The sequence below is a fragment of the Choloepus didactylus genome, chromosome 21 (assembly GCF_015220235.1).
Source record: "Choloepus didactylus isolate mChoDid1 chromosome 21, mChoDid1.pri, whole genome shotgun sequence".
Lineage (NCBI taxonomy): Eukaryota > Metazoa > Chordata > Mammalia > Pilosa > Megalonychidae > Choloepus > Choloepus didactylus.
Window position 1 is genome coordinate 47,554,681 of NC_051327.1, and position 25,356 is coordinate 47,580,036.

General features: G+C 46.5%; 1 protein-coding gene and 2 pseudogenes across 1 annotated transcript in view; 2 read left to right on the plus strand and 1 right to left on the minus strand.

Annotated features, from left to right (window-relative positions):
* Positions 1 to 2: 2 nt before the first annotated feature.
* SGF29 (SAGA complex associated factor 29) overlaps positions 3 to 25,356 on the minus strand; it is a 47,701-nt gene continuing 22,347 nt past the window's right edge. The window contains exons 2-11 of the mRNA XM_037813889.1: positions 15,119 to 15,209; positions 9,636 to 9,711; positions 8,177 to 8,249; positions 2,543 to 2,607; positions 1,689 to 1,818; positions 1,457 to 1,603; positions 1,202 to 1,237; positions 930 to 1,092; positions 123 to 243; positions 3 to 91 (exon numbers count right to left, since the gene is read on the minus strand). Of these exons, the coding sequence (XP_037669817.1) occupies positions 127 to 243; positions 930 to 1,092; positions 1,202 to 1,237; positions 1,457 to 1,603; positions 1,689 to 1,818; positions 2,543 to 2,607; positions 8,177 to 8,249; positions 9,636 to 9,711; positions 15,119 to 15,193 (882 nt within the window). The 5' untranslated portion in view covers positions 15,194 to 15,209 and the 3' untranslated portion in view covers positions 3 to 91; positions 123 to 126. The remainder of the gene's footprint in view (positions 92 to 122; positions 244 to 929; positions 1,093 to 1,201; positions 1,238 to 1,456; positions 1,604 to 1,688; positions 1,819 to 2,542; positions 2,608 to 8,176; positions 8,250 to 9,635; positions 9,712 to 15,118; positions 15,210 to 25,356) is intronic.
* On the plus strand, positions 18,458 to 19,597 carry LOC119517286 (annotated as a pseudogene).
* LOC119517354 lies at positions 20,041 to 20,898 on the plus strand (annotated as a pseudogene).

The following is a 25,356-nucleotide window of genomic DNA, read 5'->3' on the forward strand; positions in this document are numbered from 1 at the left end:
GGCAAGGGGGGAAGAATATTTATTTGATCACAGAAAATCTTTTGTTGCTTCCCCCTCCAGAGGGTGGCAGGAGACCGTGAGTCTGCTGGCTAGGGTGGCAGGAGACCGTGAGTCTGCTGGCTTGTTTCACTTTTTCTTGGGCTCCTTACAGGCCACCACGTACCTCTGGGCCACATTGAGGGGAGGGGAATAGCCGTCTGCATAGGAGGTATCTTCAAACAGGACCGAATAGTCATCCTGGGGCTGCGGAAGGTAAGGGGCTGGTCAGAGGCTCCCAGGAGAGGCCTCCCCATCCCAGAGACCCCCGACAATCTGCAGTCCCTGGACTCCCAGCCTCTCCTCTGTCCTCATCTTTCTCTGGAGCCAAGAAGTCTAGATGTTTGACCCCAGTCCCTGCTGCCACAGGGCTCTTTTCTCAGCAACAAGGGGTCAAGGGCAGGGGATAAAGAGCAAGAAGAGAAACTCACGTCCTACAGGGCCAGGCCATAATGGAGGGCCTTGTGGCCTAATCCTGTGTTAAGGGAATCAGGGACAACCCAGAGGGCATCAGGCAGGGTCATGGAGGAAGAGGGAGACATGTGACTGGGTGCCAGCAGTAGCATCCACAGCACAAGGGGAAGCAGAGGAGCAGGAGTCAGGAGCTCTGAGGAAGGGTCCTGGGCATGTGACTTCCTTCTCAGGGCTTTCTCATCTTAAATGCAAAAATGAGAGTGGCCTGGAGGACATGTCAAGCCGCTGCCACTCAGGGCTTTCCAAGGCCCTGGAGGCTGGAAAAAGCAGCGTCAACCAGGCTGCTCTAGAGGACAAGGCCGAAGGGGCCAAAGAGGGCAGACAATGTAAAGGTCCTTTTTAGCTCAGAGTCCACAATGAGGAGAAAAAGGGGAAGGAAGTGGAAGGATAGCAACCCCATCACCCTGTCTGGGCCTTACCCGTTGTGGGGGTGTGTGGATCAGGGCACGGTAGAAGCAGGTGGTCTGGGGATACAGGGCCAGCACGAGCTGCTCCTTCTGGAAGAGGGCTTCGGGGTCTGTCTCAGGGTTGGCCTTCCACTGGGGCAGGGGAATGATGCGCCGCCGGCTCAGGGTGTGTCTCCTGGAGGGGGGGCGCTTATGTCAACCATGGTCAGGTGGGGGGCTCCTTCCCAGCAGCTTGGCTGCCCCCCCGCCCCCAGGCTTCAGCTGCCCCTCTGTGGCCCACTCACTCTTTGCCTTCTTCATCAATGTCATCCACCTCATACCTGTGGGAGAAAAGGGAAACCCCGGATGCAGTGAGGTGCACAGTCCAGGTCGGGGAGTGAGCGGGGTGAGGGCAAGTAGCTGAAGGAGCCCAGTGCTTTGTCACCATCCCCACAAGCAGCCTCCAGGAAAGCTTTCCTCCCATTTTGCAGATAAGGCCCAAGGTGGCAACCCAAGCAGGGGTGGGACCGGGGGAGCCACAGGGCTGGGTATCTACTCACTTGTTGGTGGCATGGCTGTAACTGACCACCTCGGCCAGGATCCACTGCTCATCCCCATCCACAGCCTTCACCCGGGCAGCCACCTTGTCTCCAGGTTTGGCCACGTAGTCCCCTGAGGCTGGAATGGCCCCACAGAGGGGTGGGGGTCTGGGAGGGGAATAAGTGGTTAGTCCAGGCCCTAGCACCAACCCCTCCTGGCCACCCCCCACTCCCCCCAGGGACCTGGCCGCACTTGTCACCAGGCTTCCCGATCCATAGGGGCAGGGTCATGGCTGACTGCTGCAGCAAGGTCATCAGCACCCCTCTGCGCATGGTCTTCCGGGGGGGCTCCGAGTCGTTGTACAGGCCTGCGATCTTGGCCGCTGTGGGAAGCAAGCACGCCACTCCTGTGCTCCAAGATGGGCTGGGCCCTAGTCCCCGAGCACGAGCCTCTCCCCTTGCTCCAGACAAGCTAAACACATCAGTTACAGTACACAGGCCATGGGATACTCTTGGGGGCAAGGAACTCAAAGGGGGAGCAAGGGGGACTTCTGGTCATGTTGTTTCTTGATCTGGGTACTCGTGACGGTGTGTTCAGTTACTGCAAAATTCACTGAGCTGTACGCGTATGTGTACTTTTCTATTAATGTAGATCATGATTCGTGATTCAATTAAAAGTTAAAACCACCATGGAATGTGGCGGCCCACCCACCACGGGCTTGGGAGGGGCAGGGGCTGTGGAGCTGGTGCCCAGCGCAGCCCCCTCCTGAAAGGCGGCCAGAAGACACCCAGGATGTGTCTGTGCCAAAAACCCAGCCAGGTTCTCACCACTGCAAGGACTGGGGCTGGGGGGGGCTGGGGAGAGGGGTGCCTGTCTCGGGCCCTGCGGAGGACAGAGCTCTGGGAGGGGGCAGCTGTGGCTGCTGAGGAGGCAGCAGAGCATCTCAGCCCGTTCCCTTCCTAGCCGCAGTGGCCCACACCCGCTGCTCCGCCCTTGGAATCCTGCAGCCAGGGTGAGGGGCTCCCCACGGGGCGACGTGATCTCTGTTTTCAGGAACCCTCACTGTGCCTGGTCTGGGGCTGCTGGGACCCTCCTCTCCAACTCACCGATCCGCCTCTCTTCCAACAGAGACTTGATTTCAGCAATCTTATCTAGGGCCTTCCGAAGGATGCTGAGTGTGGGGAGAAGTGAGAAAAGAGGTCTGGTTGCAGCAGATAGCATCGACTTCCTTTTCTCCCAAGGGCGGGCTGGTCTATTCGGACCAACCCTACCACTAAAACCCTTAAACCCTAGATAGGTGTTCTTTAATCTCAGAAGTGGAAAAGAACTGACAAGGCACAGTAAAGAAGTGGCAAGCCAAAAAATCTAAGAAAGGAGGATCCCAAGAAGGAGCCAAAGCTGACGGAGCTGCCTTTGCCCAGAGGGCATTCATCCAATGCGGAGGAAGCGTGACTGCCACCAACTGGAGATGAAGGGGGCAGAAGTTAAAAAGGTGGGACATGTGAAAGCAGACACACATACACACACAGACACACACACACAGAGGACTGTGGGGGAGTCCTCCTAGCTGAAAGCTCGATTGCAGGGAGGAGACATCTCTGAAAGGCTGTACACAGGCCGCCTGTGTGCTCGGCCTCACAACCCATGGACAGCTCTGTGAATTTAGTCTACTGGGGTTTGTTTGGCAGGGACCCCAGAAACCTGGCAGATGCAAACACAGATCCTTCCTGCAGTAAAGTCCTTTTATCCTAGACCTTGGGGAATCTCCGCAAAGTATATTTCCACAGCACTAAGCAGCAGAAACTATGCTTCAGGTCATTTTATTCTCCTCCTTGCCCATGGCCAGACCCCAGTCCATCCCTCTAGCAAACCTTTATTAGATCCCACTCAGAGGGAGACAGGTGAACACATATGGCATCCTTGGAATCCCAGAGGGTGTGGCTCTTGAGCTTAGTCTCAAAAAGGTGAGCAGGAACTCACCAGGCAAAGGCTGGAAGATGGGGGTCAGGGGCAACCGGGGCAGAGGGGATGGGGTGTGTCAGGCAGGGAGGCAGGACAGCCTGTCCAGTAGGCCTAGAGCCCTGCCCTTCAGTGTGACTGTTGTGTGACTGCTGTCATGGGCACAGGGACGTGGGGCAGGCCGGCGTCCCGGGAGGTAGAGAGGGATTAAAAGCCAGGAGGCCTTTGAAAGCCTGATCCTTGCTGCTGGACCTGTTTGGAGGACCTGGTTTTATGTCCGGTGGCCTGAGTCATGTGCTGTGAGATACTGGTGGAGTGGCTCTCGACCCGGGCTGACCACTGGAATCCCCTGGAGAGCTTTTAAAAATATACCGCGTTTCAGACAATCACACACAATCACACAGGGATGCTAAAACTAATGGCTTTGATGTGAAAATGGGATCTTTACATAGTTTCAAATAGTCTCAAAGTGTCTCCCTACAAGATACTTAATTACACAACGGAAAATAGCAACTCGTCACTGGAGAAACCTGGAAACACACACCAGTGGGACCTGGAGCCTTCTAACGTGATGCATGGAGAACATCACTTCTGTACTATTTCTACCAAAAGTGTACAACCTGAATTTAATCATGAGGGGCCCAAACTGAGGGACGTTCTACTAAATAACAGGCCTTAATCTCCAAAATGCCAGGGTCATAAAAGGCAAAGACAGGGAACTCTTCAGATTGAAGGAGGCTAAAGAGATGTAATGACTAAGTGCAACGGTGAACTGCACTAGAAAAATACTTTCTTTTTCTCTTTTGCTATAAAGGACATTCATGGGCAGCGATGAAAGCTGAGTAAGATATGTGGATTAGTTAACAGTTCTATATAGTGTTAATTTTCTGATTTTGATATTTGCACTGTGGTTGTATAAGAGAATATCCCCGATTTTAGGAAATACTATTTAGAGGTCAAGGGGCATCATGTCTGCAACTTAAAGGGTTCGTAGAAAAAAAAAACATAGTATGCACACAGAAGGAATGACAAAACAAATGTGAAATATTACATTGCTGTCTGAAATTATTTCAAAATTTAAAAATTAAATATCAGTGTCTGAGCTCCACCCCAATTAAATCAGAACCTCTGAACACAGCCAGACTGCCAAGCAAATTGGTGAAATACTAAGCTAAACAGAGTCAATACTGCAGAGCCTTTTAGATCATTTACTATTTAAGAAGGAGTTTTTCAGAACTCAATCTTCTCCATCTTATAACCACAAAAGCTTCAAGTCTGACCTGTCAGTCAAAGCGTGGGTCCCTGGGTGGCATCTGGCCTAGCAGCAGCCCTCCAGGATGCTGTCACCCAGAAGGTCCACTGTACCTGGGACAGCTGAGGAAGGGCTTCTTTCTGGCCAACATCCCTTTGAGTGCAGCCCAAAGCCCCAGCTGCCTCCTCAGCCCAACTAATCATTAGCAAGGGGCTAAAAGCAGTGTGGGCCCTTTAGGACAACTCAGTACTCCTTATAAGAATTCATAGCATAATCATTTGATTAGGGAGACCTTTTAAAAAGAAGAAAAGATAAAAAGTAATTCCTTTTGGGGCTTCTCTCTTGCTGAGAGGACCAGAGTTGTGCTTGTAGCACCAGACAGAAAGCAGCCGAGCCACGAGGGCTCCATCCAAGTGGAACCACCCCCCGGGGCCTCCCCTCCTCCACCCATCTCGAGCAGATGGAGCCCATAGCAGCACTGCCCCAGAAGGGAAGGTAATAAACAGTGGCACTGGGCTTCTTTGCCCACCTCTCCGCGGTCTGTGGCTGAAGTGGGGGTGGGTGGGCTACCTGTCCTCTATCTTCTGAGCTGGCACCCCACCCCTGCTCAGCAGCCTGGAACAACCCCGATGCTGCAGGCGGGCACCAGCAAGTGGTCTGCTGGCCAGGCCCCAGCGTCTGGCTCTGAAAGAAAGTCCAGGGACTCCAGTCTTCATTCTCTTCTCCAGGCACTTGATGATTTCAACCTTTGAGTCCTTCAGGCCCCTGGAAGGCTCAGCTGTGCCTCTGCCTGCACCGGCTTAGCCACTCATGAAACTACCTTCCCTAGCTAGAACTCTGAGTCACCGAGGCTGTTATAGAGTTATCCAGTGTCTGTGTTCAAAGTGTCACTGAGGAAGTCATCTGTGACACTGTTCTCTGAACCCTTATATAGCTGCATCTTGAAAAATGCTTTTTGGACTAATGCTAGAAAATAACTTGTTTCTACCGAGGAACGGACAGCCATCCTTCACGCCAATACAGAAAGCGAGGTCTCTGTCTTGTTTCCCTTTGACCCCTACAGCCAGTGTGCCACCTCGAGGCCATTTTCCAAAGAGATGAACTGTTAAATAAAGACATGGGCTGTGGCACACACAGGGGAAGGACAGCCAGTCCCAGGACTGGGCCTCAGCCCTTCCAGGTGACTCTTGGCACCTCTCTTCCCCAAGGGGTTTAAGGTAAGCCGTTAGGAAAAGCCGATGCACATTTGAGCACACCTCGCTGGTGCCTCTTGCAGAGTAAACCTGTGTGCTCCCCACCTAGCCTCAGAGCTCCACGCGTGCAGGGCAGCACCTCATCAACCTCACTGTGCTCCCTTCCCCAGCATGGTATATGACATGGAGGAGGTAATTTAGCAAATGTATGGATGAAGGTTTGAAAATCTGTAAAAGGGATATGGCAGCAGAATTGCAAGTAATTGGAACCTGTTTTTAGGAAACAAGCTCATAAGTGTTTCACTCTGGGTAAGCCAATGCCAGGAAGAGCCCACACCAAAGTGGTTTCAGAAGCAGTCACCCTACTTGGCCAGCAGTTAGGCTGGGAAGGGAGAGTTTGCTTTTAACTCTCAAAAGAGCACAACTCACCCTGACTTATCCAAGCCAAACCCTAGCCAGGGCAAGTGGGAAAGGGTCCAAAGGTGGCCAGACTATAAATCAGCAAACCAGGGAAGAGATAAGGGGGAGTAGGGTGGAGGGGTGTGCCAGAGGGCCAAGAGAAGGAAGCTGTCTTGGAGGCAGCACCTCCAACCAGAATTCACTCCATCGCCTCCTTCCAGGTCGGCTCTACCCTTTTGCTCTGCTCCCCAACCTGGTGGAGGGCACCCCATCAGATCCCTTTGTCCCAGTTAAAAACTGCAGAGTCTTTAACTTCCCCTCTCCCAACTGCTCACCCAATCCTTGGGTCTGATCTCAGAAACTGCTCTTGAACCCATCCTTGCATCTCCATCCCTACTGTTACCATCTGAGTTCAGCTCCATCACCATCTCTTGCCTGGTCTCCTAACCAGCCTCGAATCCCACCCAGTCCATTCTCCACATAGCATCCAGGGGGCTCTCTCCTGTTTTTAAGCTTCCACTGGCTCCAATGGCCTCCAGGATCAAGTCCAGGGTGCTGGAAACCCTACAGGCCCTGCTGCCTGCTTGCCCAGCCATATGGGACAGTTTCGCATTCCCCCAGTGCACACACACTGCCAGCACCCTTCCGTGGCCTCTGCACTCTGTTCCCCCAGCCTGGACTACGCGCCCTCCCCCATGTGCCTACTGATCCCCCATCCCGAGGCCCAGCTCAAGTCCCGCCTCCTCCATGAGGCCATCCCAGATCCCCAGGCACACAGAGCCACATCCCTGGCAGCCTGCCAACACTGCCCCGTCACTGTTTTGGGTTGTCTCTCCTCTCTGGGCTCCTTGAAGGCAGGTGAATGACATCCTCACTCACGTCTCTATAGAGAGAGGGCCTCGTGCCAGGCACAGGGTGAGCACCAGCAAAGGTGTGCAGAATGGCTGACTGTGGGCAAAGAAAACCTGGGGCCACGAGCACAGGACAGAGCCGGGGGAGTGGCAGGCGGGGGGAGAGCAAGAGCCTTGGAGCCGTTAGGAATGCTGGGGGCCGCCTCTGGCACGTGCGGTTACCCCACTGGGCCCCAGATGTCAGCCATCATCTTCCTCATGCAAGGCAGTGCTACTTACACTGCAAGTGCAACTCATTAGTCATGAAATTAATTTCTTGGGTAGCAACTGGCATTTTTAAAAAATAAATAAAACTATAGACTATACATAGTAACAGTAAGAATTGTAAATGCAAAGCTCTTGTTCCAATTCTGTGATATATGTGTACATATAAATGTGTGTGCTGTGGAAAGGCATTAGAGCTTGGTATTAAGGAATATGGACTTTGGGTTGAAAATCAGGCTCCTTCACCTACTAGTTGTGTGACTTTTAGCAGGTTAGCCTCAGTTTCCTCATCTGTAAAATAGGGCTGACTCGACAACCTACCTCATGGATGGCTGTGAGGATTAAATGGGATAAATATAGTAAGTGCTTTGAATAGCACCTGGCCCCCAGGAAGTGCCACACAGGAGGTGGCTGTTGTTACTGGGCCACAATAATGAATGTATTTCTTACAGGGTTATGGTCAAAAGAGTCTGAAAACCACTGGTATTAGACACTTCATACTCATTACCCCATTTTATATTTACAATCCTGGAGGCAGCTATTATTCCGTTTTAATGATGGAGCACCTGAGCCTTGGCGGGAGTGACAAGACTGCACCAGGTCACATGACTAGCCAATGGCAGAGCTGGGCACTGACCTCCACATGCCCAGCTGCCATCTGTAAAGCAGGAGGGCTACAGGGAACAGGGGGCCTTGAAGTCAGCTGTAGGGAAGGTGGGACCCAATGGGAGAGGCTGGGGAAGGGAGACCTACTTTTCCCAGGAAGCACGAGAGGCTGGGGGCTGCAGTCTGGGGTTGAGGCCCAGGGAGGACATTACTCACTTGCATTCGGCCTCTGCGTCAGCCTTGGCGGTTGTGTAGAGGCCACGCAGCTTTGTCCGGTAGTAGGGAGAGACTGCAGAGTGAACACAGGGATGAACAGGCTTGGGCAGAAGGCAGGGGCAGAACTGGGGCATCGCCTCCAGTGTCCCAGAAACCAGAGGTGGGGAGGCTCAGAGAAGCCAGGGGCAGAGGTGCGGGCGTATAGGCTCAGCGGTGCTCCCAGAGTCTAATGCGCCCATTGTCTAATGGTACAAATGCCATCGCCACACCTTGGCGAGGACTTTCTAACCTTTTGACACCATGACACTTGCAGAAAATATGTGTTGGCTCACTGGAGGGAATAGATCACAGTTCTCAAAGCTACTCAGAGCTGGAGAGAGCCAGCCCAGAAGTCTGCCCACCCAAGGACAGAGGGACCCAGCACCCCAGGGCCTGGGCATGCTAGCAGGGGACTCTGCTCAGAAAGCACCGGCTGAGCAGTCTGTGCATTCCAAGGGCTCTCCTGCATGCTTCCTCATCTCACAGACTGTCCAGTCCTCAGAGCAGAGGGGTTTTTCGTTTTTATTTTTTTTAAACATTTTTTACTGTGAAATATAACATATATGCAGAAAAGTGATAGATTTCAAAGTACAGTTTAATAAGTAGCTATAGAGCAAATTTCAAAGTATAGTATGGGTTACAGTTCTACAATTTTAGTAGTTTCCTTCTGGCTGTTCTAATACATTAGAACTAAAAATAAATATATATATAATGAGTCAGTGGTCACAATCATTTGTTGAATCTTGTCTTCTCCGTTACAACTCCTCCCTCTCATTTGATCATTCTCTCTTTCTTCAGAAATTTCAGGCAATGACCACTTTAACTTCTTCATGTTGAAAAGGGTATTGACATTATGGGGCAGGGGGATGCAACCGGTTGATGTTCTGGGAGAGACTGATACCTCTAAAGCTTCAGAGTTTATCTGGCATAGGAACAATCTGAAGGTTTTAAATTTCTGAAAAATAAATAAGTAAAACTTTTACAGAGTCTTAGAGCTCTGGGTTTTCTTTAGGGTTTTCAGGAATACTGTTGGTTGGGATTTGGCATACTGTGGCAATTTGCAATACCTGACTGAAACATGCCTAAGAGTAAGCTCCAGAATGACCTCTCGACTCTATTTGAAATCTCTTAGCCACTGAAAACCTTATTTTGTTACATGTCTTTTCCCCCTTTTGGTCAAGAGGGCACTGTCAATCAGCTGAGGGGTTTTGAGGTTCCTTAGTGCTAGGCTGTCTGCAACCTATCTCCTAAGTTACCTTAGGTCAGGCAGCCTCAGGGCTGACTGTATCCCTGGCCAAAGCAACAGTTCATTCTGGAAAATGGCAGATATCTGCAAAAGTCTCTTTCAAATCCTAATAGCCACCCTCACAGTCTCAGCCCTACCCGCCTCTTCCTCTCTCTCCTGATCCCTGTTACTCACTCTTGTTCTCTGTCTGCATCCTCTCATGGGTCTTCTGGATGTTCACCAAGTTGTGTTCACTCCGAGAACGTTCTTCCTGCAAGGATGAGGACAACAAGACATGAGGGAGGCCCTTTGTCCCGCCTCCCAGGCCACAGGCCCCCAAAATATGGCCTTCTTTTTCTAACTCCTAATTCAGGACAAAGTTCAAAAGGATTCTTTTCCTGACTAATGCAAAAGGCATTAAAGTTAAATCATAACCTACATACTTAATGACACTCTTTTCTCAAAAAAGAGAGATTTGTCTAAGATTCAATGCACGCCCCATCAAAATTCCAGCTGACTCCTTTGCAGATATCAACAAGCTCATCCTAAAATTCATATGGAGATTCAAGGGACCCAGGATAGCCAGAACAATCTTGTAAAAGAAAAACAAAATTGGAGGACCCATGCATACTGGTTTCACAACCTACTGCAAAGAAACAGGAATCAATCCTGGCATAAGGACACACATAGAGATCCATGGGATAGACTCCAGAGTCCAGAGACTAACCTGTATCTATGGCCAAGTGATCTGGGGAAGAGGGGCTGGGGAAGGATGCATGTGGGGAACCATGCTGTAACCGGCAACTTTCTCCCCTAAACTCTACAGTTCTTCCCCACATCAACTCAACTTTCTTTTTTCCTACCTGCTGCTATGGTCCTGGGGCTGCCAGAGCAGGGATGCTCCCTAAGCAAGAGACTGTAACTGTACCTTTAAATGTTTATGCAAGAATCCCAAGGACCTGGTGGGAGACAGTGTGCCTTCACCCCACCTGGCAAAATGAGGCTGACAGTGAATGCAGCTCTGATGCCTCATGGCAGAGACAGCCCACTAGTTCCTGACCTGCGTCACTCTACCCTATAGGTATGGAGTGGCCCAAGTGGGAGGCACTTGCTAGGTGAGCATGGCTGCCGGCAATGTGGACCAGCACTGCAGCCAAACCTAATGTCCCTTCCAAACGTGAAAAAGTTGGGGTAAAAATCAATGACAAGTGGAGAGGAGAAATAATAGCTAAGGGTAAAGGAAAGAATAAATGGGTTATGCAATGAGGCAAACCCAATATTACACTGGTGCCTTAAGAGAGGCTCAGAGGAAGAGAATAATGTTGTCTTCTAGCTCAATTATACCAGCACTATGTTTGCCAAGACCACACCTGCTTTTGGAACTTGAAAAGGTCAAGTGGAGACCTGCAAACCTGAGTGGCATGGCTCTGGGAGACACTCTGGTCCCACGATACAATGACAGACCGGACCAATTGCTGAAGACCGAATGGAGCACTAGTAATGTGCCAGGACCTTGTGACTCTTCTTTTTCAGGTTACATCTACCACAAAGGATATCATTTGGAAGGAATTTCTGGGAACTACCCCCTACCAGGTCATCAGACCATAAGGTGTGACTCCAGCAGACTGATCGCCATATAACAATAAACCTTGATGATGGAATGCTTAGAAAGGGCCCTGGAGAAAACACAGTGGCCTGCCAGACCCACCACAGCATGCTGGGCCCAAATCCCGATCAGCTGGTTTTTGTGGGTGGGAAAAAGCTATTGCACAGAATAGAAAAAGCAAGGGGCTTCTGACGGGAATAAAGCAGCAGGCATCACGTGGTAGGTGTGGATTCTCTGGGAGAGCAGTCCCACCCCCGAGAGGAGGAAGGTTCTGGGAGGCCCTGTGGCCCACTCAAACTACATCACATCTAGGGTCCCAACACCTTTGGATACAAGCCATGTTTCCTAACTGCACTCACAACACTCACCCATGGGACAGAAAAGAGTTTTAGGGGAGAAAGGTGCCGGTCACAGCATGGTGGGAAAAGCTGTGTTTGCTTTTAATGAGGAACAACATACAGAGGAAAAAACATTTATTAACTGGAATGAGCAGATTAGAGGAGGGAAGGCAAGGGATGGGAGTCAGCCTGGAAGGATGATGAGGCTTTAGTGATGGGTCAGGCAGACTCGACAAATTAATGCTGGAGAATGTTAGGACCCAACGGTGGGAAAGAGCTTGTACCCTGACCCACCAGGGCCTCTTAACTATTTGAATACAAATGTAGCCATGGGGGAATAGCCCTCCATCCTAGCTGCTGAGGCCCAAGGTGTGCTCCCCTGTGAGAATTTTGTGGACCTCCAAACCTATGGAAGTTCTCTGGGGGCACGTGTAATTTACATCCGTGTAGTATGGTTGTAGTATGAATTGCTCCAAGAACAGATAAAAATGAGGCATGTCCTGTAGTACAGTTAGAAGGGACAGGAACTCCTCTGAATACCATCTGGATCCTCCCTGTAGGGGGAAGTGGGCGCCCCCTAGGAAACAGCATGCAACTGAAACCAGTCTGAGTTCAAGCCTGTGAACTGAGACAGGCTCTGTCCCCAGCTGACTTGGAACCCAGAAATAACTGAAATCATGGCCAATTGTAACGGTGCCTGTCCATAATAATATCTGGCATATGGGCAAGGCCCGACTCTGTTGGGAAGACATGGCAAATACTTCTGTGATTCTTACTGATTTGTTCTGTAATGAAACTCAATTGTACCTGTTCTAGTTTGCTAATGCTGCCAAAATGCAAAACACCAGAAATGGATTGGCTTTTATAAAAGGGGTTTTATTTAGTTACACAGTTACAGTCTTAAGGCCATAAAGTGTCCAAGGTAACACATCAACAATCAGGTACCTTCACTGGAGGATGGCCAATGGCGTCTGGAAAGCCTCTGTTAGCTGGGAAGGCACGTGGCTGGTGTCTGCTCCAAAGTTCTGGTTTCAAAATGGCTTTCTCCCAGGATGTTCCTCTCTAGGCTTCAGTTCCTCAAAAATGTCACTCTTAGTTGCACTTGGGGTATTTGTCCTCTCTTAGCTTCTCTGGAACTAAGTCTGCTTTCAACGGCTGTCTTCAAACTGTCCCTCTTGACTGTAGCTCGTCTTCAAAATGTCACTCACAGCTGCATTGAGTTCCCCCTGCCCATCAGCTCATTTATATGGCTCCACTGATCAAGGCCCACCCTAAATGGGTGGGGCCACACCTCCAGGGAAATAGCCAATCAGAGTCATCACCCACAGCTGGGTGGGGCACATCTCCAAAGAAACACTCAAAGAAATCTAATCAAAACTGATAACATCTGCCCACAAAAGATTACATCAAAGATAATGGCGTTTGGGGGACACAAGACATTCAAACTGGCACAGTACCCTGCCGCGATACAGTGTGACACTGGTATTGCTGGTGAGATTCAACTACCCTATGTAAATATGTCTTACAAGAACACTGAATACTAATGATCAAATGTGCTGGGAGCCTGAGTCAAAGCCTCATGAGGATGTTAATACTGATGGAAAAGGACTAGCCTGAAGAAGAACTGGGTTTAGCTAACTAGTGGCTGATTCCTATGTTAAACAATTCTGTACAAGTTTATTGTAAGGTACAAATAGCAGTAGATCAAGGCAGGAAATGAGTAACCAAATAAGTAAAAAAATGTGAAAATATACATAATGCCTTGACTGGACAGATTAGTTGTTTCTGTCAGTCTATTCCTACCCCACACCAGCTCCTCCAAATGTCAGGCATATTCATACTGATATATTTCTGTATCTGTTATATAAATTGCTACATTAAATGTAAATGCTTAAACAGATATGATCGTTTTGCTGTAAGGGAGCCTAGGCCAAGGACCTGGGTGTTCAACTCGGCAGGCCTGGGTTGTTCAAACCCTGCACATTCCAAAGAAAGGTCTGAACCTCCAGACCCTGCTCCTGGGAGACAATCTCTAAGCTGCTGGAATATTCTGCCTGATAAGAGTGCCATTGTTTACCTGGAGCCTTCAGCAAGGTCATATCTGTTTGACCTGTGGAGAGGCTGGAGACTGATGACTATGTCCAGCCACGTGGGTGCTCCCTACCCACATGACTGACCCCCCATAAAAACCCTGGACACCAAGATTTGGGTCAAATGTCCCTGGTTGGCAATACTCCGTACATGCTGTCACATGTCGTTGCTGGGAGAAGTAAGTGCCGTCTGTACAACTCCACTGGGAGAGGACAGCTGCGAGCTCGCACCCGGTCTCTCCTGGACTCTGCTCTAAGCTCCTTCTGCTCTGCTGATTTTAATCCATATCCTTAATCCGTAAGAAACTATAACCATGGGTGTAACAGCTTTTCTGAGTTCTATGAGTCCTTCTAGCAAGTCACTGAATCTGAGGGTGGTCTTGGGGATACCTGACAACACCAAGCAATGGGACATTATTCAGCAATAAAAAGAAATGAAGTACTGATTTGTGCTACAACGTAAACATTGAAAACCTGCTAGGTAGGTGAAAGAAGCTAGTCATAAAGGACCATATATTGTAGGATTCCAGTTAATGAAAAGTCCAGAAAAGGCAGTTCCACACAGACTGAAAGTAGCTTAGTGGTGGCCAGTGTCAGGAGGGCAGAGGGGAAAGGGGAGTTAGTGCTAATGGGTATAGGGCTTTTTTGACAGGTAAAAAAATATTCTAAAATTGATTGTGATGACAGATGAACTCTGTGAATATACTAGAAATCACTGAGTTGTACACTTTAAATGGGTGAATTGTACGATATGTGAACTCCATCTAAAAAGTTATTTAAAAAAAGAATCCTGAAATCCTACATATGCTAGAAGGTCCAGCAGGAGTGGCAGTCATACCCAAACTCCCCGCCTCTTACCTTCGTTATATCATCTTGGTTCCTGTGCCAGTTTGAATATATTGTGTCCCCCAAATGCCACTATCTTTGATGTAATCTTGTGTGGGGAGATGTTATCAGTGTTGATTAGACTGTAATTCTTTCAGTGTTTCTGTGGAGATGGGCCCCACCCAACTGTGGGTGATGACTCTAATTGGGTAATTTCCATGGAGTGTTGGCCCGACCATTGGGTGGGCCTTGATCAGTGGAGCCATATAAATGAGCTGATAGGCAGAGGGAACTCAGTGCAGCTGTGAGTGACATTCTGAAGAGGAGCTACAGCCAAGAGGGACAATTTGAAGAAAGCACAGGAGCTACAGATGAGAGACAGTTGGAAGACGGCCGTTGAAAGCAGACTCTTGCTCCAGAGAAACTGAGAGAGGACAAGTACCCCAAGTGCAACTAAGAGTAACATTTTTGAGGAAGTGCAGCCTAGAGAGTAACGTCCTGGGAGAAAGCCATTTTGAAACCAGAATTTTGGAGCAGACGCCAACCACGTGCCTTCCCAGTTAACAGAGGTTTTCCGGACACCACTGGCCATCCTCCAGTGAAGGTACTTGATTGCTGATGTGTTACCTTGAACACTTTATGGCCTTAAGACTGTAACTGTATAACCAAATAAACCCCCTTTATAAAAGCCAATCCATTTCTGGTGTTTTGCATTCTGGCAGCATTAGCAAACTAGAACAGTTCCCACATGTCCAATCTCTCTGAGTCCAGCATCACAGCCTATCTCCCCCTCTAGGGGTGAGGGGCTGTGGCTTTTACCTGGGTTTGCTTGATCAGTTGATGGAGCTCTGTGAGAAGTTCTGCAATGCGGGAGTCAGCAGACACAAGGGCCATGGTGTACGAAGGGAACCTGGCAGGGAGGAGGGACAGGAGAGAGCCCCATTAATGGCTTGGCAGCAAGCTGTCCTGGAAATCTACCCCCACCCAACAATCTGATATGCAATATGTTAAACCAAGTCAAGGTCAAAGTTAAGTGCCTTTCAAAAGCAGCTCATCCAGTTCTGCTGCTGGGATCCTAACAAATTATTCAGGCTTTCTAGTCTCCATTTTTTTTAATCTGTAAAATGGTTATCACCCCTATCACCCTGCCATGTTTTTGGGGGTGGCACTTGAATAAGATTTCAATGGATACGAAAGCACTTTCCAGGTCATAAGCACTGTTGCTTTTCTACTTCAGAGTGGCAAGAAATTGACTACTTGAAAGGAGAAACCAGGAAAAGCCGCCATATGCACTGCCATGTAACAGAAAAGGCAAGGACCAAGGATCACCAACAGCCAGCCCCAGAACACCACATTCACTGGGAGAAAGCATTGCCTTGATGATGCCTTGAATTTGGACTTCTCTTAACCTCAAAACTGTGAGCCAATAAATTCCCATTGTATAAACCAACACATTGCATTTTATTTGTTTTAGCAACTGGGATACTACAAGAATATCCATGTTCACAGATTTTTGTGGAAATTCAAGGGACCCAGAATAGCCACAAAAATCCTGAAAAACAAACTTGACAGGACTCCCAGTTCCTGGCTTCAAAACCTACTACATAGCAGCAGTAATCAAGACTATGTGGTACAGGCATAAGGATAGACTTACAGATCAGTGGAACAGAATTCAGAGTCTAGAAATTAACCCATACATCAATGGTCATTTGATTTTCAACAAGGGTGCCAAGACAATTCAATGGGAAAAAATAATCTTTTCAACAAATGGTTCTGGGACAACTAGATATACACATGCAGAGGATGGAGTTGGACCCCCATCTCACACCAAATACAAAAATCAACTCAAAATGGATCACAGACCTAAATATAAGAGTTAAAACTATAAAACTCTTAGAAGAAAACATAGGAGTAAGTTGCTGACTACCATTCCACTATTCCAATCTCTCCACATTCTTGCCAATATCTGTCTTTTTTTTATTAAGTTACTTTCTTGCTTCTTAGAGAAGTAGGTTTACAGAAGAATCATGCAGAAAATACAGATTTCCCATATATCCCCCTCCATTATTAACACTTTGCATTAGTGTGGTAACTTTGTTACAAATGATGTTAATTTTACTGGTTAATCATAGTCCATAGTTTACTTTAGGGTTCACAGTTTGTACTGTACAATACAATGTTTTTTCTTTTTTAGTTTTTATCATAGTAACATATATACAACCTAAAATTATCCCTTTTAATCATATTCAAATATATAATTCAGTGGTATTATATTCATAATGTGCTACCATCTTCACCATCCATTTCCAAAATTTTCCATCACCCCAAAGAGAAACTCTTTACCAATTAAGCATTAACTCCCTATTCTCTACCTCCACCCCAGCCCCTGGTAACCTGTATTCTAGTTTCTGACTATGAATCTGCTTATTCTAAGTATTTCATATCAGTGAGATCATAAAACAATATTTGTCCTTTTGTGTCTGGTTTATTTCACTCCAAATATTTTCAAAGTTCATCCATGTTGTTGCACACATCAGAATTCTGTTCCTTTTCACAGCTGAAAAACATTCCATTGTACAGATACACTACATTTTGTTTACCCATTCATCTGTTGATGGACACTTGGGCTGCGTCCATCTCTTGCAATTATGAATAATGCCGCTATGAACATTGGTATATAAATACCTGTTTGAGTCCCGGCCTTCAATTCTTTTGAGTCATATGGTAATTCTATACTTAACTTTCTGAGGAACTGCCAAGCTTTCTTCCACAGCAGCTGCACCATTTTACAGTGCCACCAGCAGAGAATGAGCATTCCTATTTCTCCACATCTTCTTTGACACTTGTAATTTTCCATTTTTTCTAAATAGTAGGCATTCTAGTGGGTGTGAAATGATATCCCTCTGTGGTTTTGGTTTGTACTTCTCTAATGGCTAATGACCATTGTTCCAACTCAGCTTAGCCCTAAAACCAAAGAACACACCAGGCATGGAGTTAGACATGAGTTTAATAGGACTTACTGACAGGAGACGATTGTTCCACAGTGGCGGCTGGCCAGGAGAGATGGAAGTTAGTGCTCCGCAAAAGTATAAACCAGGGGCTGGTTTATAAGGGTTAGGACAAGGATACCCATAGGGTGTGAGAACACAGTTTCGACAGGGTCTTGTGACACAGGGGTGTACAGATTTGTTATCAACAGTGATCAGGGAGGGGAGTTTTAATGCTTTGTTTACAGTATTTTTTTTTCTTCCCTGGGGAGGTCTGATGACTTTTAACATCTGTCCCTATTAAATAACTCCTATTAACTTTGGAGGGGAGGGGGCCCAGGTCCTGGGTCCCCGTGGACGTTGAGCATATTTGCATGTGCTTTTTGGTCATTTGTATATCTTCTTTAGAGAAATGTCTCTTCGAATCTTTCGCCCATTTTAAAAACTGGGCTGTCTTCTTGTTGAGTTGAAGGATTTCTTTATATATTCTGGATATTAAACCCTTATCAAATATGTGGTTTCCAAGTATTTTTTCCAGTTCTGTAGTTTGTCTTTTTACTTTCATGATGAAGGCCCCGACACATAAAAAAATCTTAATTTTGATGAAGTTCCATTTATCTATTTTTTTTCTTTTGTTACGCATGCTTTTGGGGTAAAGTCTAAGAAACCACTGCCTAACACAAGGTCTGGAAGAGACATCCCTACATTGTCTTCTAGGAGTTTTATAGTCCTGGTCCTTATATATTTAGGTCACTGATCCATTTTGAGTTAATTTTTGTATAAGGTATGAGGAAGGATTCCTCCTTCATTCATCCCTGCATCATTTGTTGAAGAGACTATTCCTTCCCAACTGAGTAGACTTGGCACCTTCATCAAAAATCAATTGGTCAATAGGGTGGGAGGGGGGATGATATGGGTGTTCTTTTTTATTTTTTCTATCCTTATTCTTGCTTTTTCTGGTATAAGGAAAATGTTCAAAAACTAGATTGGGGTGACGAATGCACAACTATATGATAGTACTGTGAACAGCTGATTGTACACCATGGATGACTGTATGATATGTGAATATATCTCAATAAAACTCAAATTAAAAAAATGAATTGATCAAGCAGCACCCAGTGTTCCTGGTCTGTGCAGGGCATAAGCTGTTCCACCCGCCAAAGTCGCCTTCATGCCCGCCACCATATCTATCACCGTCAAGCTGGAGTTCAAGGAGCTGGATGCCCAGAGTCACTAGCAGCAGCTGTGCTTGGAAATTTGAAATGAGTCCCATGAATATCCTTATAGAGTGGCCAAGTTTCCAGAAAACAGAAATCGAAACAGATACAGAAATATAAGCCCATATGATCACAGCCGTGTCAAGCTGCAGAATGCTGAAAATGATTACATCAGTGCCAGCTTGCTCAACATCGAAGAGGCACAGAGGAGCTACGTCCTAACCCAGAGTCCACTTCCTAATACATGTTGTCATTTCTGGCTTATGGTTCGGCAGCAAAAGACCAAAGCAGGTCTCATGCTGAACTGAGTTGTGGAGAAAGAATCGGTTCAATGTGCACGGTACTGGCCAACAAAAGATGATCAAGAGATGGTATTTAAAGAAACAGGATTCAGTGTGAAGCTCTTGTCAGAAGAAGTGAAATCATATTATGTACTACAACTGGTAAATATCAATAGTGGTGAAACCAGAACAATATCTCACTTTCATTATACTACCTGGCCATTTTGGAGTTCCTAAACCACCAGCTTCATTTCTCAATTTCTTATCTAAAATGAGAAAACTGGCTTCTTGAACCTGAGCATGGGCCTGCAGTGATCCACTGTGGTGCAGGGATTGGGTGGCCTGTCTTGTTTTGATGGAAAAAGGAGATGACATTAATATTAAACAAGTTTTACTGAATATGAGAAAATATCAAATGGGACTTATTCAGACACCAGGTCAACTCAGATTCTCATATATGGCTATACTAGAAGGAGCAAAGTTTGTAAAGGAAGATTCAAATATACAGAAACAGTGGAAAGAACTTTCTAAGGAAGATTTGTCTCCTGCTTTTGATCTTTCACCAACCAAAATAATGACTGAAAAATACAATGGGAACAGAGTAGATTTAGAACGAGAAAAACTGGCAGGTGACAGAGATACAAGATTGTCCTCCAAAATGCAAGAAACTGTGGAGGAAAACAGTGCGAGTTCTCTTCAGAAACATATTCGAGAAGACAGAGAGCTTACTCAGCTCAGAAAGTGCAGCAGATGAAGCAGAGACTAAATGAGACTGAACAGAAAAGAAAAAGACCAAGATTGACAGACACCTAATTAGTCATGACTTGAGAATATTCTATAGCTATAAATTTTGAAACACTGATGTGCAAAGCAAGACCCGAAGCCCACTCTGGAAACTAAAGTGAGGCTTGATAAGCCTGTAGCTTGCAACACAGTTATCTTTTTACAAAGTAAACCTTACACCTGGGAAGGGGGAGCACCACCTGAGCAGAAGACTGTGCAGACCCTCAGATGGATGTATTGTCAAGCATTTTCTGATGTGTGTATGAAATGTAGAAAGATGTAAAAGAAATAAATTAGGAATGACTACTTTGTATTATACTGCCATTCCTACTGTATTTTTATACTTTTTGGCAGCATTAAATATCTTTATTAAATAGGAAAAAAAAAACCAATTGGCCAGCAGACCATTTCCTTCCATTTCCCAACCGGCCGCCAATGGGAATTAAAAAAATCAATTGATTCAACAGAATTCACCAAAGATCAATGAAGGCTGGTGGGTATACAAGGAGGTGGTCCAGGGAAGCTTTGTTCCAATTCCTTCTTTCTGGGACTGGTGAACTCAGCTTGGAATCTTTGTTCTGTGGGGAAACGGCAGTCACCAGCCAACACAGAGACCAGTCACATGATCTTAGACCCCTTTCTGACACCCTTTCACATCAACACAGGCAGGAAGGTTAGTTGGGACCATTTATAATACTGGAAGACATGTGTCCCTCCGCCTGGAAAAAAAGCACTTCCACGAAACACAGCCACAGGCTGGAGAGATCTGGCTACACTATGGAAGTGAGGACAGACAAGGGTCAGCGCATCTCCTTAATGGACAGGCCTGCTCTGGGGAGGTGCAGCTCATCCACTACAACCATGAGTTACATACAAATGTCACAGAGGCTGCAAGAGTCCAAATGGATTGGTGGTAATTTCTATATTTATAAAAGTTACTGATTCATCAAATCCATTTCTTAATCTAATGCAGAACTAAGATACGACCACAAGAATAACATATAAAAATAATGCATTTTTCTATAGGGACTTAATATAGAGGAATTGTATCCAGAGACCTCTAGTTTCATTACTTATGATGGGTTGATGACTATCCCACCCTGCTATGAGACAGCAAGTTGGATAATAATGAACAAACCTGCCTATATAACCAGGATACATATGTATTCCTTAAGTCTGCTCAGCCAGAACCAGCCATCTCATGACTGACAATTTCAGGCCTGTCTAGCTGCATCTGCACCAACATCAGCTTCAGTTTGCAGGGGAAGGACTGTCCAAATAACCGAGCCCAGAAGTTTCAGTACAGAATAAATTAATGGCTCCCCAAGTAGCAAACGAAGCCAAGAAGAATCCCACTTCAGTGAAATGATACATCTGTGAACAGACATAACCTAGAATGTTCCCCTTCTCACTTAGCTCTCCTTCCTTCCCCTGAGCCTCATTCACTCTTTGGGTTGGCCCTTTCTTCATGAAAACGTCTGCAAAACCACGGCAGAGGAACACATCTGTTCCAGTTTCCAAATGCTGCCGGAATGCAAAACATCAGATGGACTGGCTTCACTGGAAGATGGCCAATGGTGTCTGAAAAACCTCTGTTAGCTGGGACGGCATGTGGCTGGCATCTGCTTGCTCCCCAGTTGCGTTTCAAAATGGTGTTCTCCAAAATGTCTGCATCAGCTTCCAACGGCCATCTTCAAAATGTCTGTCTCAGCTACAGCTAGCTATAAGCTCCTTCTGTCTGAGCTTTTATAGGGCTTTGATGAGCTAATCAAGGCCCATGCTGAATGGGCAGGGCCACACCTCCATGGAAATTATCTAATCAGAGTTATCACCTACAGCTGGATGGGTCGCATTTCCATGGAAACACTCAATCAAAGAATTCCAATCTAATCAACACTAATACATCTGCCCCACAAGACTGCATTAAAGAATATGGCTTTTTCTGGGGGACATAATATATACAAACCAGCACATTCCACCCCCTCTTCCCCAGAAAAACATATTCTTTCCAAATACAAAAATAGAGTCATCCCATCACAATATCACAAAAACTTAAGTCATTTCAGTAACAATAGGTAAGTACAAGAACCCATCAAAATCAGTTACAGGCGTGGTCTGTCCTAAAGCAAATTCCCCTCTGGCTCTGTACCTGTGAAACTTAGAACAAGTTGTCTGCTTCCAATATACAAAGGAAGGACAGTCATACGGTAAACATTACCATTGCCATAAGGAGAAACTGAAAGGAAAACAGCATTTAAGGGACCAAAACAGTTCCTAAAACCTGCAGGGCAAACACCATTAGATTTCAAAGTCTGAGAGTCATTTACAGAATGAGGTTGTTTCCTTGGGGCTTGAGAGAGCAGGAGTCCAACCCTTTCCAAAGGCTTTCATGGCAGCCCTTTTGTCACCACAAATGCTGGGGTGAGTGCTCCAACATATCCACGCATTGGGGAGACCACCTTCTTCTCAGCCCCACCTTCCTCAAACATCGGGGCAGCACCTGGATTCTCTTCCATCTCCGGGGCACATGCTCAAACCCTTCAAAACGGGGCTGGTGGCTAGGCTCTCCCCAATACCCAGGGAATGTGCTCCACTCTCTCTGAGGCCTGGGGTGACAGCACTCTTCCTGAACATGGAGGCGGAAGGCCCACCCTCGACCTCCGGGGCAAACAAACCCTTTCCATCTCTTAGACATACTGACAGACACACACACACAAGCAGTCATACATACATATACATACATGCAAACATCCATATACACACACATATTCACACAACCTCCATGATGGGCAGTCAAGTTTCAGAAGTGAAAGGCTCATTCATAAGCAGTCATAGAAGAAAATAACTTCAGCTGACCTTATTACACTTTTGATACAATTTTCCCGAACTAATAAACCTAACCAATGAGACTTTTCAGCCTTTCTATGTAACAAAATTCTTCCAAAAGAGAGAGAGAGGAGAAAACACAGCTCCAACAGCATCAAGTGGACATTGTTCTTTGCATCAGGTAATCTCAGATAGTGTCCTAGATCCTTCTAAGGGTGCTGGTGACAGATGAGCTGGGCAAGGTTGGCCAAGGATGCTTATTTCTACATTATGATTCTTCTGTTTACTCAATTTGAAAAAAAAAAAAGGACAGACACTGAAGATATACACAATGTGTGTAATTATCTCCCTCTTTGTCACATGTCTGTAGCAGGATTTGCCAAGATCAGAATTGATCCATTTGCTGTTTCTTGTTTTCCAAAGGTCATATGTTGTGTTTGGTTATTGTTAACAGCTTAATAAATGTGTTTACAAGTTAAAAATAAATCAATTGGCCATGGGTATGAGGGTGTACTTCTGAACTCTCAATTCAATTCAGTCTGTATGCCCGTCCTTGTGCCAGCACAGCACCTGCCTTTTTTTATTGTAACCAACCCAGTGGGTGTGACTTGGTGTCTCATGGTTTTGATTTCCATTTCCCTAATGACTAATGATGCTGAGCATCTTTTCATGTACTTATTGGTCATTTGTATAACTTTTTTGTAGAAATGTCTATTCAGATCCTTTGCCCATTTAAAAATTGGGTTCTTTTGATCTTTTGTTACTGAGTTGTAATAGTTATTTATATATTCCAGATACAAGTCCCTTATCAGATATGTGATTTGCAAAAATTTTTTCCCATTCAGTGGGTAATCTTTTCACTTTCTTGATGGAAACTTCTGAAGCACAAGTTTAGTGGCCCGTGACAATGATCTGGTTTTTCCCACACGTGCAATACTGTTTTTTACGACCACAGCTTTATAGAATACATTTTAATATACAGAAAGATATTTTCTCGCTTTTTAAAAAGTCTAATTGCATTAACTATAATTTGTTTAGCATGTAAAGATCAGAAGTACATAAATTTGAGAACGATCAGCATACTAGTAGTTGCTAAAGTCTTGGGAGCCAATGACACTAGGGAGTATCTGCTGAATGAGAAAAGAGGAAGGAGGAAAGAGCCCATGGAGCTATGACAAGGAAGGTGAAGATGTGGATGGATAGTGGATGAGCATTCAGTGGAAAGATCCTGGGAAGGTGTGGATTAGCATGGAAAAGTGTTATTTTCTCCTGTTAAAGGAGTAACCCTGGTTGAAACCACCTGCCTGCCTTCTACACACCTACTCCTGAACGTATTAGAACTGGGAGAAGCCCCACCCCTGGATGGGTGGGTTTTACTTTACACTGCACAGTCACAAACGACAACAGCCATGCCCACTCTGTGGCCAGTAATCCAGTCATCCTTCCCTGATGATTCTGAAGACCCATACTTCAAACCTCTCTCTCCTCAGTATCTCTGCTCCTGCCCTCAGACCTGGGTTTGGGCCCCCTCTGCTGATGGTTCCTTAGCTGTTCCCCCCTAGGCTGGTGAGGTTCCTACTTTGCTCAGAAGAGAAGCCCACAGTTATTCTGCAAGCTGTGTGCAGCAGTACGTGTCACCTCTGCCTTCCCCAGGACAGGGAAGAACTGTCCCTGTACTTACTGAAGACCAATCACTCATCTGTGCTCTGAACCCCATCTCCATGGACAGTCGGATGTCCCTCTCTCCGATGCTTCATCAGCAAACAAGCCTACTTAGAAGAGGCCGTCTTAAAAAAAAAAAATGTTTCCAAATCCCACACCCCCCTCCAGCTACCTACCCATCTCTGTTCCTCTTCAAGCAAAATTTCTCAAATAAGTTGCCCAAGGGTGTGCGCCTCTACTTCCCCACCTCATTACACTTTTCAGTACTCTAGCTTCTGTCCTTACCGGTCCAGCAAAAATGCTTCCATCAAAAATAAAACCAATAACCTCCTCCTACAGGCCCAGCTCATTAAATCCTCCTCTGCCCTATCCAACCCCCCTCGGCAGCATAACATGGGTGCCCACTCCCTACTCCTCTGGCTTCAGGGCAGCCTTCTCCTTCTTAGGTGACTCCCCTCCTGCCTGTCCTCTCCCTAGGAGATGGTCTGCTCCTAGCCCTCCATCTGGGAGATGACATCTCTGTATCTCACGCCAAAGGAGAGTTTAAAAGACAGGGTGGTTAACAATATCAAATGCCCCAGAACAGAAGTCAGAGATGTCTGCTGAGTTTGAAAGTCAGGAGTTAACTGAGGACTTCAGGGAAAACCAAGTCAGCAAAGGAAGCAGAAGCAGGAGGGGAGTGCATGGAAGTCACAGATAATGATTTCACTAGAAGGGGTGTGTGTGTTTGTGTGTGTGTGTGTAGGGTTGAGGGGGAGGCAGGGTAGCTGGGTCACAGGTGGGGGAAATGTGAGGCTGCTGGCCCAGGGGAGGGATCAAGTTGAGAACAAGTCCAAGGACGAGAGAATGGGGAGAATGGGGATGTATTTGAGGAGACAGAGTGGGTGAGGGATGGGATCCAGTCCTGAAACTTATCCAGTGTCATCTCTCATCATCTGCCAACATTCCTTCCAGCTGCCTTATCTACACACACCAAATACAGGATTTCCCGTCCCAGCCCACCCCTCCCCCAAAGGGGTTGACTGGCACCACCTTTCCAGTTGCCCAGACCAAAACCCTTGAGTTATTATTTTTAAAATTTGCCAAGGATACAAATGTTACACTGTCTTCAAGTTGATGGTTATTATTAACCCACACTACCTCTCTCTGGTCCTACTTCCCCCTACTCCCTATTAGGTCCATTTTTAATTTCCCACAGCAACAGCTCCAAACTTCGTTTTTAAGTGCAGGCTTTTCCTCAGCCCTTTCTTCCCTGCAAGCTACCACATCATCAAGGATTAATCTTATATGCTCATGCCGGT